This window comes from Trifolium pratense, linkage group LG2 (assembly GCF_020283565.1).
Source record: "Trifolium pratense cultivar HEN17-A07 linkage group LG2, ARS_RC_1.1, whole genome shotgun sequence".
Classification (NCBI taxonomy): domain Eukaryota; kingdom Viridiplantae; phylum Streptophyta; class Magnoliopsida; order Fabales; family Fabaceae; genus Trifolium; species Trifolium pratense.
The window spans coordinates 15,991,472-16,007,531 of record NC_060060.1 but is presented as its reverse complement, the minus strand read 5'-3'; the positions used below and the strand labels follow the sequence as shown (position 1 = coordinate 16,007,531).

The window sequence follows — 16,060 nt, the reverse complement described above, 5'->3', positions numbered from 1 at the left end:
AACATGTTATGGGACCCAAGTAACGTGTATAGATGTAACCTTTTTTGTTGGAGATTGATGTCACAACTCTTTCATTGCTTCATTTTATTTCAATCTAAAAATTCCTAACTTTTTTTCCTTTGTTTTTATTTGGAAAAATAAAAATGGTAAGACCATTTTTGCATGTGCATGCAAACGTTATATTCACACCCATGTGACAACGAAGGATCCTAATTTTGAACCAAACAAATAACCAATAGTTTACTTACCATTTATTTTATTTCCTCAACTTTATTAGGAGTAGTACATATATTAATGAACAATCGCAATTAGTTACCAATATAGTTTTTTTTTCTTTTATAAGACCGACATAGTTAAACATGTACAACTTATATATACTGAACTCGTAATTAGAAAGAAAAAAATATCGATATTTCATGCATGAAAAAAAGAGTATGAAGGGTTCTCCAAGACTCCTAATAAAGGTATAAATTGGTAAAATCGTAAGATTAACCAAACTTTTTTTTATGTGAAATTGATTCGTAATTAAATTCAACTGATAGGTTTATACAAAGTGTTACCTTGAATTAAAATTAGCAAAGAATCAAACCTAGAAACTTAGATGAAAATATATATATCAAAACCATCTCTATTTGTTAATTGATGAATTGTAACGGGTGGATTGAGATTGTGTTTGTTGTACTTTTTGATTGGTTAAAGTGTTTTCATTGAATTATTATGTTATCTTGTGAAAACTTTGAAGTTAAGTTTATTAGGAGATAAGTGAATTTGGTTGCTCATACGCTGAATAGGGCGGTCAATTCTTGGGCTGATTTCCATAGATTTGAGATTATTCCTTCTTGTATTGAACTTTTGGTGATTAATGAAATGCATTAAGTTTGTTTCGTTAAAAAAAAGTGTTTTCATCGCTTTGCCTCTCTTTATTTGATCCGACAATACCTTATACTTCTTGTTTAACGAATTGTCCGTTAATAAAATTTATCCGATTAAAAAACAATCAAAATCTTTATTAAAAATTATTTTCAAGTAAGCACGGCCAAATAAACTCGATTTCATTTCCAAGTTTACTTCATTTATTTTCCATTGAGTCAGTGAAGTAGTATGTTAGATTTTTATATTGGTTCTAATTCATCTTTATAGAACCAACTTGTAAGGTGAGAGATGTCCTTTTTTTTTGTAGAAGAGAGATGTCCTTTATTATAAACTATAGTCAGACATTATCTTTAACTAATATGAGACTTGATTTTTTCAATACACCCCCACACGCTCAGTATTATTGGGCTTGGTGGGTGGCTTGAAACAATAAGCTTTGATACCATGTTAAATTTTTATATTTAACCTAACTCATTTTTATAAAACCAATTTGTAAGGTGAGAGATGCCACTTTTTTTATAAGTATATTCAGACTTTATCTTTAATCAATGCGAGAGTAATTTTAAGATGAAAAAGCTATTTAAGATCTTTTACAGCCAAAAGAACAATATGTTAGTCTAATATCCTATGAATAACGTCTCTTCAGCTCATGATCAATGTTGCAAACCGCATCTTAAAGACACGTTTGGCTGGACCACCAATACAGGTACAAAAAGCACTTCCTCTAAGTTACAATAATGATATCCATCTAATACAAAGCCTACATTCGTAGTATATAATATACAATCAAATGTGCTAATAGTATTGTTGTGTAGTAGTAGTAGTAGTGGGATCTAGATTGGGGACATGTTCACGATGATGGTTTTATTAATTTCATGTGTACTTCAACATGAAAGCCACGTCTACCTACGTTTGCACACTACAATTTATTCCATGTCTTTGCATGGACATTGAACATGATAGATTGATTTGGCTTTTTGCTTGCTTTTTCATGTTTTTCACTTTTTTACTTGAGTTCTACTCCAGCCAAAATTATAAATTAAATTTCACTTTTTAATTTATTGAATAATTCATGTCATTGATTTTTTTTTTGTTATAGATGTGCTTGATTTATACTATAGACAAAAAAACATCAATAATTCAATGAATCTGAAACGTAAAGTTTTACAATTATAACATAATTATGACAAGAGAGGGATGTGGATTCCCTGCTGTGGGAAATGCCATAGTTTACCGCAATAATGCATAATAGCCGTTAATTTGAGATCGGACGGTCTAAATCAAACATTCAAAAAACAATCTTAACTGTTGATTATGATCTGACGGACGAAAACAGTTACTATGTAATGCAGTAAATAACTGCAGCATATTTTTATTTTTTTTTACGAAACTAACTGCCGCATATTTGTTTCTATAGGAGTATATATTTTTATCAATTTATAAATATCAACAAAAAATTATTCGGTTACACACTTACAGTATTTAGTTCAGAAATAGATGATTCAAAACTAGATTTAGAGGTATGGGTGGGGACAAATTATCATGTGTGGGTGTTGGTTAGGATGACTATGAAATAGGAAAAGATGAAAGGGGACTTCATATCATATCCCTATCATCACAGCAGCAGCCACTAGCCATGAAGAAATATGCAATTCCTTGTTAGTTGTTGAATTTGGACTTGATTAGTGAAAGTGATGGGAATTCAATTTTTTTTGTCATGGCATAAACGTTATTTATTGCATGGATGTTAACATGTTGAGGCCTTGGTGGTCCACTCAATGCAGGGAGATCTATTCTATATTCCAAATATTTTAAAATTAAAAGATCTGGATATTCTAAATGTTCAAAAATTTGAAAATTTAATATCAAAAAAAAAAAAAAGATTAGAAAATTTAGAGAAAAAAAAAAAGCATTCCAAAACTTTGGATAAAATTAATTTTTCAGAAATTTGAAAAAATTATTTTGTATTCTAAAATTTTAGCTTCCGATGAATGTCATTCATCAGAAGCTAAAAAGTGTAGCTAAAGCTTCCATACAAATGCGAAAATTTCTCAACGCACCCACCCACTTTCTCCCCCACTCCCCAAAAAATTCGGAAAACGTTTTCCGAATTTTTTATAGTGTAAATTTTACACTAAAAAACAGTTCGGAACGTATTTTCCGAATTTTTTTAGGTGCGCTAGGGAGTGGGGGAGAAATGTTGAGTTGCGTTGAGAAATTTTTTACAAATGCGTCTTGGGAAGCTGAGATTTCAAGCCCGCCGCTGCTGATCCAAACAAGCAATTATTTGGCCCAATAATAAAGAACCACCCATTTTTTTCCTTTTTATGGCCACTTTTTTTGCTACCACATTGATACACATGGGAAAAAAAGTGCCTCACTTTTGCAGCCTGTAAACTCTCTTCCAAAACACACAAAAAGAACACATTTTTTTCCCGCCCGAAAGTATACTTCCACATTAATGTGTAGCATTTTTAGAAATGTGGAGGGTGGATGAAGTTGAATATGTTAACTTGTCCAGCTGCAGAGAGCAATTTTTGCTGCCACTGATTCAGGATGATGTTGAGTATCCTGTACTGCACCCATAGAAGCATGAGTACGATCTTGAGGAAGTTATGTACCCCTCCCTAAATACAAGAATGGATCCTCGATAGCAAAGTTCTCTACTACTATTTCTGTTACACCATCCTCGGTCATTGGATTAATTCGATTAATCCAATGGTTGGGATATAAAATGGAAAGAAATCTTCAGACTAAAATTTTCATTGCATCACTGTTTTTCTTTTGCTTAATTTATCGGCTTATAGTGTCGCTCATTCACAGACAAGGACAAGGATATAACCGTTTTTCTGTGCAACAATTTTATAACAGGAACTGAAGTCCGTGTTATTAAGCTTCCCAAATGTCACACTAGCTTTCACTTGTAGTGTCAAATAGAGGGTGATTTCGGTCACCCCTTTTCCATTCTTGTTACTATTTAACAGCAGATAAATCTCAATAGTTAACATCAAAATAAACAAATGGCTGCAGTTGCGACAGAATTGCAACTTTATCCGCCGTGGATCAACCACTTAGGTGATGCCATCCAGCCAGTCTCCCTTTCTGTAAACAAACAGCCACTATGGGTCGGCCGGTTGTCGGACTTCTTATGCGGGGGCCATAAAAGAAAAGAAAAAGGAAAGATAATTTGATTTTGTATTTTTATTTGTGTTTAATATCACAGTTGTTTGATTAATCCAACTAGTGAGAATGGTGCAACAGAGTGGCTGTTGAGTTGAGGATCAGGATCCTCCCAAACACAATGGGAGAAAAGGATGGACCTAGAACATGATAATTTCTCAAACATGTAATTGTAATGGAAATCGAGCACAAGGTGCTTCAATGACAGCTCCAAAATATGGATAATTTTTTCTTTTTGTAACCAAAATATGGTATATTTTGCATGCATAGTACCTGCATGTCTTGATTCCTTTGTATACATAGACAGTACATAGATTTTCTAATTTTAATAATCCATTCTCTTATCATTTCAGTTCAGATCATCAATATTATTTAAAATCAAACTTGAATTGATTTTATACGTCAATAACATGTATTGGCAGTTGAACTCGTACCAGCATCCTTTACGGGAATTGAGTTGAGAACCATTCCTTCTGCACTACAGCGACTGGTCCTAATGTCATCAAGCTGCCTGGGACTATAGATTGGGACACTGCTTGTGGTTTCTGTTACTGTCGTCACTTTTCCCATCTCAGCTATTGCTTTCATTCGGATACGCTCAGCTCTCGAGCCAATAACCTGCCCGAGGATAGAAGCTGCGATGGTCAATACCATTGCTGCTTTAGGCATCAGTACTGATTTTCGAAGCATGGCGATAAAGGGTACAGCAGCATGCACAGCTGCAAACCAAGACAACGAGAATTTCTTGGTATGTTCCTTCCACATACCCAAAGGTACATTAAGAGCCATTCCCAACGCTGCAATAGCAAGCATTTTTGCAGGAAGTGGCTGAGGTCGCAAGTTTTTAACAAAGGCTGTACGTGCAAGGGCAGCCCTTGCCGCAACAACTGCTGCTGGGCATTTAAATTTCATGGCAGTTGGTGGCTTCAAAGCTGTCGCAACAAGGGGAAGAACACGGCCTACAGCTCTATATGACTTGGCGATTGGGCAGTTTCCCTTTGTCAACCATTCATTTCCAAGTGCTTCATGCTTTGATATATCTCCTTTCTGAAATTGAAGCATGATAGAGAAAGGGAAACAAAATCATTAGAAGCCATGTCTCAAAAGGTTTAAAATAATTTTTAGACAACAGAAAACAAACCTTTAGGCATATTGAAACCTACCCCGTGATCCACAACATTGGCAGTAAAATTATTGCTATTCATTCGGGTGTAAATCAAAATGAAGACTATAAAAAATACTGTACATGCTCTAAAGCCCATGACATTACATGTTTCCTACCAGGAATTAATTTCATACAGCCATGTTAAATTTCACAATGGATTTTTCTTTTGCCAGCGTTATCAGCCACGTTGTAGAAAATAACAGTTTGTTTAAATTTTTCGCTACGCAAGAGTGCTATAGCGCCACTATTTGACAAAATTTTGTACTAAATAACATATCATGGAACAATTGTGATTTGTTCAAACACCTACATTCTATAGCACTGCTATATTACAACATTGTATGTTTATCAAAAAATGGAAAAGCCAGAATCAAGACACTGATTTTTACCTGAGATGATGGTTCCTTTTTGTTTGATGATTCAGACTTCTTTGGTTTCTTCCATTTCTCGGAAAAATCTCCAAAATTAAATGGGCCACCTAGTCCAAAGGGTGATAGACTAATGGTAGCAGCTTTTCCAGCCAAAGGGTTAAAAATAGGCATAGAATCAGCTTCCTTGTTGGCACTATGAAAGTCAGATCTCTCAGAGAGAGGAACGACACCATCTTTCCCGTGAAATAGCTTAAAAGCCATATCAAAACTCGGACCATCTTCAAATATGGGACCCGTGGCTCCCCGCACCTGAGCAATGAGAATGAAGACAATTAGCTCAATATTTACCCGAATTCGAATTACCAAGATAGACTATAGGTGGAAAGGGAACAAAGATCAATTAACTTACGGGAATGGAGATTTTCGTCGGAGAGAAAGAGAAGTTTGTAGGTTCAGCGATATTTCTCAAAAACGGGCACCTCTGGATATCTCTCACATCAAAGGGGCAATCAGATTCATCTCTATTCATTCCCTTGAAAAAGAAGTCCATTTCCTCCTTTTGTTGAAACAATTTCTTCTAGCAACAATGAAAAAATCTACAAATCACACGAAACCAATCATATTACATAACATCTACGCTCTTTTGCAAGAAACAAACTTTACATTAATCAATAATACACGATGAAATAAAAGACGAAGATAAATAAAGCACCTAAAAGTGAATGAAGTTGAACAACAACATAATTAGCATCAACAAAGGTAGTAAAAGCTTCAAGGGGAAGAGAATGAGATAACAATAAAACATTATTTTTTCCATCCTCTTAATCACAGTGTTCTAAATTAAACAAAAAATTATAATCATCACCATCAGTCACCAGCTTGGCCAGTGTTAGAACTCTAAGGGAGAGTTTGCCACCCATTTGGGTCCCACAAGGCTCGAGGGATTAGTCACTGCAGTTGCGCGCAGAGGATACCCGATTTACACAAAAAAAAAAAAAAAGTCACCAGCTTGGCGAATCAAAATGAAGCAGTTTTTTGCTATGCAACACAAACACCGCTTGGATTAGGCATGTCCCGGTGTTGGACATGTGTTGGTGTCCAGCACGACAATACCACATATTATTACATTGAATTATCTAATTTTCTCGAGTGTCGCCATTTCTCAGTGACCGGTGTCTGCATAATTGTTTTATCCACAAAGAAGCTATAAGCTTAGAAAAAATTAACAATATAGACTTGTTAGAGGAACTTAAAAACAATAAACATTATTTACAAATTGTTTCATTTTCACATCAAATTATTACATATACAATGTCAAGGATTGGAAGCTTCTAGAGCTACAAATACACATGAATTAGTATAATAGATAATGATGATTTAATGAATAATTAAAATGAATAAGGGTAATTAATCCAGTAGCTACCAACGAATGAATATACTAAATAATTGAAAGAATCGGAAAAATCCAGAAAATGTGAGGTATGAATGTATGAATAGAAAAACCTAACGAAAAATGAATCGATTTTCTTCATTGAATAGAAAACAAATACGATTGAATTGGGAAAAGAAAATCATGCTATTGAAAAATGAAAATCGAAAGCAGAGAGAGAGAGAGAGAGAGAGAGAGAGAGAGAGAGAGAGAGAGAGAGAGAGTACCTGGAGAAGAGAATAGAAGAACTGCGAAGACGTGTGGTTGCCACATGCACGTGTGTCGGGAACGCACAGGTTTAAAGAGATGAATCAACCGCACGTGCCTCTATTTTTTGTGAGTGCCTCTATTTTATTTTTATTTTTATTTTTTTATTAAAAAAAAATTACGGTGAGGGAAAATGTCTCAATCCTATATAGGAAGACTTTGAGGTTCAAGGAATGGTTACAAAATATTTACATTACCTCTTTCTAAATGCACCAGGAACAAACATGCTTCTATTGTTTATCTATTCTTTTACATATAAAATTACTTTAAATTTTTGTATTTATTATCTTCGTGACCATAGTTTAGTTTTTTTTGACTGAGTGACCATAGTTTAGTTGATATAAACATTATATGTAAAATAAAGGAATTAAAGTTTGAATCCAATAAAGACAGAAAAAAAAATTGAATCTAATAAACTCATTCATTCATCTTAAAGGTAAAATTCTAATCAACAGTCATTAGACTACTAGACCAAATGTAACCCAAAAAAAAAGACTACTAGACCAAAAATTATTGTATTTATTATTTCATTTAATATATTTTCTATGTATTAAATATTTCCTCAAAATAATATTGTTTTTGAAATATAGCTTCAATTTATTAAGGGTATCTTTGTTTAAAATTATTTTGTAGATTTTTTGCGATAAAATGATAGAAAATTTAAGGTGTGTTTGATCTGTTAAAAGATAAGAGATTAGACAACACAACTATTGTGTTGATTTTTTTTTTATAAAGAAAAAAGTGGAAAAATAATTCCGATGTAAAAAGAAACTCACCCACTCTAATTTGGAAAAAACATTCACCTCCACTTGGTTTAACTTCGTTAACCATCATTAACATTTTCTCACCACTGCTTGGAATATGAAACTCCACCCCCCCACCCCACCCCACCCCCACCCCCCAAACCCTACACCCATATTTGTTGCTTCTTTCTTTCACATACGATATTCATTTGATGATGTACTTTTTGGGGTTTAAATTTGCTCCATATATTATTCCTTCATTTGTTGTCCATTTAGGAGAGAAATAAATACAAGTAAATTAGTGTGACTCACTTTTAATAGGCCCCACTAGATTCAATAGCAAAGACGACTGACTTTGTTTGGAAGCAGAACAAGAACCCATTTCTAGCAAATGATGCAAACTTAAATTCTATTCTTTCTCATTGACCAACAAAACCATCGATGGATTCGATACATTTGTCAATGAACTCTAGCATCTTAGTTGCCCTCCTAGATTCAGAAGTGTTTGAAATTGTCATTGTTGGATGACACTAGACAAAAAAAAAAAGTAGATTGTCATTGTTGGGAAGAGAAGATATGATTATTAGGTGTAGAGAGTGCATGTTAATATCATAGACCTTTCAATAAATTCAACCACATAAAGTAGGGGGCTTTAAAATTGCAAAATTATATAAAATAAAAAAATTGCACAATTATAAAACTTGAGGGACTAAAATTGCTCAAAAGAAATTTGGGGGACTAAAATTGCATTTAAGCCGATTGCATAGAATAGAATGTCAATAAACATGAATAATAAAGGACAGAGGCTCTAAAACGAAATAAAAACATCAGAGGCTCCAAGGACTTTAAATTTTATAGTGAACTTTGGAGAGATGAATGACACATGATGAAGGAAAACTGAAAATGGGTGAATCAGATCAAGGACCCATGATTAATCAACTATTATGCAAGAAAAGCCCAGAAATTGTGAATGAAGATGAACAAGAGACTTTGTTGCGAATGTATTGTTCCGTGAAGTAACATACGTTAGAATCAAAGGGAGGAAAGTGCTTAATCATGGAACAATTAGACTACAGAGAATCCCTAATAAGTCATCAAACAGAAGCTAACCCATATTTCTGGATGTGGAGCTCATACGTATCTGATCGAATTCTGAAATGGACATACCAATCAGTGCAAAGTGTTGTCCTCGCCACATGTGTGAATGAACTTCACATGCCAATCCCAAGAAGCCACAGTTTTGATTCTACGAACCAGCTAGTAGACTAGTCCCCTTTGCTTCGAATTAACATTCAATTAAGTTAAAACATGGTAGTCACTCAGCTAAAGCCTGCTTTGTAACCTTCCTGCAAACCTCAATTCTCAACACTCAAAATATCACACTTGTGACTTGTGTGTTTAAAGAAAGAAAAAAAAACAGCACCCACTTATCAAGCTTGCATACAAAAAATCTTCACTAAAGAAATACAGTATTTACAATCTTTTAATTTCATATTTTTATTTTTACAAAAAATATTATGAGTTTCATTTTGTTTGTATTATTCAGGTAAATATTATAAGTTCAAAATGTCTATATTGTAAAAGACCAAATAAGTACCCTTTTTTTTATCGGGAGCCAATTTTGGTGCTTACACTTAATGGTTTGAACTGATGATGAACATGCAAGCAGTTAAAATATGCATCTCTATTTAGATTAATCGTAGGAGTATCAGTTAAAAGACACAGCTGAAAATAAAAGACGCAGGTGGCATTTTGCAAAACGTCAGCATAAGAAATGCCGCATCAACACCACATAATTAAGTCATCTATATCTACATAGTTAATAGTAAAGACAACTTCTAAGACATGACTTGAAAGAAGAAAAAAAATGAAAATGAACACAAACTTGATTCAAAAAGTAGTGTTCTGCCAAATTTCAATATCGTCCTCCATACTGCTGATTTTGAGCAGTACCATATCTTCCTTGCCCTGCATTACTGTTTCCATAAGATTGAGGTGCTGCACCGTTACCAGGACAATCTCTCGCCCAATGACCAGGTTGTTGGCATTTATAGCAATCACCAGAACCACCACCTGATCCAGCAGTTGGGCGCTGCAAATACTGATCCGAAGGTGCTGCAGCGATACCAGGACAATCTCTTGCAAAATGTCCAGGTTGTTGGCATTTATAACAATTACCAGAAGCACCGCCTGATCCAGCAGATACCCTGTTAGCAAAGGCCCCTCCTCCAGCAGACTGTCCAGATTGATTTCTAATATTTAGGCATTGTGCAGAGCTATGCCCAGTGCCTCCACATGTGCTACATGACATGTACGAACCAGGAGCCCCTGACGAAGCAAAAGAACTGTTATATTGGTTTCCATACTGACCCACTTGGTTTGCTGGGGTCCCATAATCTCTACCCGTATTAGTGTTGCTCTTTATAGGATTATATATGGGTGGCATAACTTGTCCAGTTTCAAAGTTCCCCAGTCCAGTTTTATTGATCACAGAGTTAATAGTGGTACCTTCTGCTTTCTCGGACATAAGTTTATCAATCAAATCCAGACAAGATCGAGAATCAGATGCAAAGTTTACCTTCTCTGCTTTTACAATTGTTGACTTAACACGTGATTCGTCATTAAATGTCTCCTCCTTTACTTTTAACTTGAACACATATTTAGCGAAGAGAGCCTTGCGGAAGATTGTTGCTGATGCTACATCATCTGATTCTTCGTATTTCAGTAAATACAAATCGTTTGCAGGCATACCAATGATCTCCTCACCACCCTCCTGGAAAGCAGTAACCCATGTTATAGCGGTGTGATCCTGTATCTGCAGTTGCAGTAAGTACCTATAATCACAGTCATCAAAAGACTGATCACATCTGTCACAGCGCCATTTCCCATCTCCATTGTTGGTAACCTTTTTGTTACATTGCCTATCTCCTATCTTGATAGGACAAGCTGTGTAGCAAAAAGGTTCACCTTTAATGAATGCAATATTTGCACAGATAGATATCCAGTCAGGCTTCTCTTTAGTCCCTAAATTTTCATCCTTAATTTGATTTACAGTCTTCCGCACTTCACTTTGACCAAAACTAGATGATTCTCTGGAAATAGATTGACTTGGGACATTCCTCCCTTCCTTATCAAACCATTCTTTCAGTGTAAGAGCCTCTGGGAAATCAGGTTCTACAATTAATTGGCTGGTGGTTATGGTCCCAACAGACTTCCCATTGAAATCATTTACTCTGGCAGACTTTACAGACAAAATTGGAAATTCCCCCGAGTCACAAATATTTTGCAGCCTTTGTCCTTCGCTATTGCAAAAATTTCCCCATAAAGTTAATTCAACACTTCGGCCAGACATGTCTTTCAACTGGAGAGATCTCTTCTGTGTTTCAGTGCCATTTTTTCTAATGATTGAAGCTGTGGGACTGATAGAAGTAACCACAGCAATCAAATCCACAATGCTGTTGTTTTCCATACTTTCAACGTCACCAATGGAACGAAAATTAAATATCTGTTTTGGAATTGAGTTATCATCTTCAAGGCATGGCTGTATAACTGATGTCATATCAAGCGTTATCTCATATTCATTAGGAAGGGGATTAAAATTCTTCTGAGCTGGCTTCACACTTCCCCTGGAAACAAGATAGACTTTACCGACTTCAATTTCATTATAGAACTTATCTGCCACAGCATTAAAGCAAGTTGCCCGTATTACTCCACCATAAGAATCCAAAAGATCAAAAGAAAATACTTTTCCATCACCTCGGGTATTGCTATAGTGCCTAAGTTCTCCTTTAGTCGTTACTCTGGCTTTAATTGTCCAGTTATTCTGATATGGATTCAATGCAGATATTTGAAGTATCCTTGGAGGAGCATCATTTCTTCCTGTAGGGCCTCTGTTGGTGTACATTGGAGATGGCTGTCGATTCATAGGCTGAGGAGGGCGAGCAAAAGAATTTTGCACTGGATTTGAAGCCTGGTATTGTGGACTGCGGAAACTTGTATTCTGTTCACCATAAGACGCATTGACTGGTGCTGATCTATTCAAACTGACTCCAGGCTCAGGTTTAGCATAAGATGGAGGAGCATTAGATGCACCATATCTTGCAGGTTCAGAACTGTTAGAATAAACACTGCTGGCAGAAGGATTCACGTTCGAACGATCTATAGATGGCACAGCCACGTTTGGTCTAACATTAACGCCACCTGCATGGGAATTACTGTTTGAATACTGTGAATTTCCAGCATTGTTTCCTAATTGACCAGCAGCTGGTTGTACATTTCCTGCTTGACCAGCAGCATTGTTTACCGAAACAGGAGTCCCAATCAACTCACATTTTTCCAGCATAACCTCAAGATCAACAATAATAATAATCCTGTTCGTAAATTGAAAAACCACATCATCAGCTAATCACTACCACAGACACTATAAACCATTTAGCTATAACGAAAAAGTAAAACTTTCTCCTGTTATTAAATAAAACACTCAACTAGTTCAACATTATCAAAACTCAAAGAACCACCATGAAACTCAACTATTATACAATAGCCACCTCCACCAACACCAAAAATCTCCTAAAGTGTTCAAATTCAAAGTCTTAAAATGAAAAAAATATCGGGTTGGGGTGGTTAATCTTAATATCAGACCTTCGATTACTATGAAAAATTATATCAAATAATCAACTTCAATTTCAATGTAAATAAACCATTCATAATCAGCCCTACACAGATAAATTACATGGTAAAGCAACAACATTTAACAAACCATCATGCACCATCTAATGTGAAAATTAAAAAAAAAATTAAAAAATAAAAAGGGAAAATGCGAAGATGAAACTTACTTGCGATTCTGAACATCGTTACAAACGTACTGAGTGAGTCTAACAACGGAACCTTTCTGCAATATTTGATCTTGAACCAGTTTATTCTTCTGAGTAGCGAGCATTCCTTGTTGATAAAACGAACCATCAGATAGAACTAATCGGTACCTTTCAGTAGTACTATTCTGCTGCGCTTGAACAAGCTTCAAATCGATAACTTGTAAAACCGGTTGCAATTCCTCCGAAGTGAAACACATCGTCTTAATCGCACCTGGTGTCAGATTCACAGCCATTTTCGGTTTTTTTTTCTGGCGAATTTGATGAAGAAAATGATGAAAATGAACGAATGAGAAACCCTAATTGGTTTCGATTGAAGTGGTTGTGGTTTTTGTGAGTGTGATGTGATTGATTGATGAGTGAATTTGAAACCCTAAAATGATTATAAAGAAGGCGCCATAATTGGCGTTGTTTCGAGAAGAGAGGGAAGTTGAAATTTTTTGAGGAAAGGGTATTGAGATTTGGGGAAATACCGAATGTGTCCTTGGTTTGTGAAAGGCTTCTCAAGGAAGCTATACATGAGTTTCGGGATTTTCAAAAAGGTAAATGCGATCGTGCGTTGTGGAAGTTGAATGATTGGATTTATAATGCAAGACATTTATTTATTTATTGGATAAAATATGTAGTCTGTAACAAATTAAATAACATAAAATCACAATTAATTGAAGAAAACTGATTCATTAGTGAAAATTTTCAAAAAAAAAAAATTATGGTAATTAAGAAATTTAGTTAACTTAAATTAAGTTTCTTTTTTTTTTTTGGTAGATTTAAATTAATTTTCTAAAATTTTATGTAAAACACAGTTTAAATTTTTATGATTCACAAAAAAAAAATTATATACTAGTCTAGTGACTATAAATTCCACCTAATAAGTGGAGTGTTCAGGGTTCAAACTCTTACTTTAGCAAAAAAAAATAGTTAAATTTTATTAATTATTTTTTGTTGATGTTTAATAGAAAACTCTATAATTTTTCATTATTCTCAACTTTACTGTGTCATTCATTTTTTGTGGTTTGAATAAGGGGATTTTAGGCTCTATTTTTTAAGGATTTTTTGTTCTTTAAATTTCTTTTTTTTTGGTAAAATCGAGGGCTGAAGCCTAAAATATATGACATAATCATTAATCTAGGGCCGTATTTGTCCCTCCAGCATCAACAACAAATAAATTTTAAACTTGGATTAGACAAGACTCGTAAAAAAAAAAAAAAATGTTAACATGTGCATATATGGCACATGTTAAGGTAGTAAAAATAGAAATTATGTTTTAGAATTTGTGCATTTTAACTTTTCAAGCATTAAATGTCTTGTATCATTAAATGTTAAATTTCTATATTAAGATATCTTATCATGTACCTTATATGTACATGTTAACAAGACCCAAAAAAAAACCAAGGGTCCGTTTGGTAAAAATAAGCTATAAGCTAGCTGATAGCTGATAAGCTAGCTGATAGCTGAAAAGCTAGCTTATAGCTGATAGCTGAAAAGCTAGCTTATTGAAATTAAAGTGTTTGGTAAAATTAGCTTTTAAAGTGGTTATTAAATATAAAATTACATAATTGATAGTGGGTAGTTTATTTTTTAGAGTGGGTAGTTATTAAATTAAAGGGTAAAAATGGAATAAAGTGTAAAAAGCTATAAGCTATAAGCTCAAATGCTACTTGAAATAGCATCTGAAAAAAAGCTATAAGCTAGTACAAAAAGCTTGTTACCAAACACCTCTAATTTTTTGAAACAAGCTTATAAGCTCATATAATAAGCTATAAGCTAGCTTATTTGTGTTACCAAACAGAGCCCAAATCACATCATATACGTGTTAAAGCATCATCTACACATAAATTATCTTCATCTTCGTGTATAAAGTTCATCTTGCTAAGTGTACTACCTCTGCCTCTTTAGTTAACATGTTCACTACCACCTCTAAGTCAAAAATTTACGTTGCAGAATCTCAATCTCCACGCATAACTTAAGCCTTCCAAAAGTACAGGGTGTGTTTGGTAATACAAATAAATTAGCTTATAGTTTATTATATGAGCTTATAAGCTTGTTTTAAAAAATTAGAGGTGTTTGGTAACAAGCTTTTTAAACTAGCTTATAGCTTTTTTTCAGATGCTATTTCAAGTAGCGTTTGAGCTTATAGCTTATAGCTTTTTACACTTTATTCTATTTTTACCCTTCAATTTAATAACTACCCATTCTAAAAAAAAAAACTACCCACTATCAATTATGTAATTTTATATTTAATAACCATTTTAAAAGCTAATTTTACCAAACACTTTAATTTCAATAAGCTAGTTTTTCAGCTATCAGCTATAAGCTAGCTTTTCAGCTATCAGCTAGCTTATAGCTTATTTTTACCAAACAAACCCGTTATCTTAACTGAGTGGAGAATAATTTTTCAGGACTAAAGTTTAATAAGAATTACGTAATGACTAAACTCAGAAGGTTATCATCACCAAAAAGTCAAAAACATATTTAACCCAATATACATTAAGTATAATGTTCTACCCTACATTGTATTTTTTTATTTTATTTTTTGTGTTTATCCTCCAATTTTTAAGGGAGAGAGAACCTAATAAGAGTTTGATCGCCATATAATTAAAATTTGACTAAAAAATTGTTTCACAAAAAAATTGAACTTAAATTCTTTTGAATGATCTTCATTAACCCAATATTTTGGTTCACATAAAAAAAAAAGTTAAATAACATAGTATTTTGGTTTAAGCATTCCATTTAAAAAAAATTATTCAAAATATTAAATATTACAATTTTCAATACGTTGACTTTATGCATTCCGGTAAAAATTCTATAAAAAAAAAAGTTACTATTTAAGGGATTAAAGAGTGCTCCGGGACATTCGTTAGCATTTGCCTAAATAAAATTATAAAATAGTGTAACCCACTTGGGGTTGGTCTAGTCGTATTGACTTGGGTCATTGGAATATGTTCCTCTCAAGGTCTCGGGTTCGATTCTCCCTGATGCCAATTTTGGTGGGTTAAATTCATACAGAGAAAAACAAAAAAGAAATTTTTTTTTTCTACCCCAACAATCTTCACTTTACCCCAACATTTTTCTAAAAATACCCAATATACCCTATTAAAAATTAATATATTTTAAAAAAACAATTTTTGTCGTATTATACTGTTCCGGTAGAATTTTCATCC

General features: G+C 33.9%; 2 protein-coding genes across 3 annotated transcripts; both read right to left on the bottom strand.

The window, feature by feature from the left end:
- Positions 1–4,223: 4,223 nt before the first annotated feature.
- On the bottom strand, positions 4,224–7,326 carry LOC123907594. Of its 2 annotated transcripts, none has more exons than XM_045957913.1 (4): positions 7,246–7,326; positions 5,999–6,185; positions 5,608–5,898; positions 4,224–5,100 (listed from the first exon to the last, which is right to left on the bottom strand). In XM_045957913.1, the coding sequence occupies exons 2-4, from the start codon at positions 6,137–6,139 to the stop codon at positions 4,456–4,458; spliced, it is 1,077 nt and encodes a 358-aa protein (XP_045813869.1). In that variant the 5' UTR covers positions 6,140–6,185; positions 7,246–7,326; the 3' UTR covers positions 4,224–4,455. The 2 variants fall into 2 exon arrangements, with proteins under 2 accessions (XP_045813869.1, XP_045813870.1); XM_045957914.1 differs by having other exon boundaries at positions 6,302–7,293.
- A 2,371-nt stretch (positions 7,327–9,697) lies between these two features.
- On the bottom strand, positions 9,698–13,457 carry LOC123907592 (replication protein A 70 kDa DNA-binding subunit E-like). Its single transcript, XM_045957910.1, has 2 exons — positions 12,864–13,457; positions 9,698–12,398 (listed from the first exon to the last, which is right to left on the bottom strand). Exons 1-2 carry the CDS (start codon positions 13,133–13,135, stop codon positions 9,944–9,946), a joined length of 2,727 nt encoding a protein of 908 aa, XP_045813866.1. The 5' UTR covers positions 13,136–13,457; the 3' UTR covers positions 9,698–9,943.
- Positions 13,458–16,060: the final 2,603 nt, after the last annotated feature.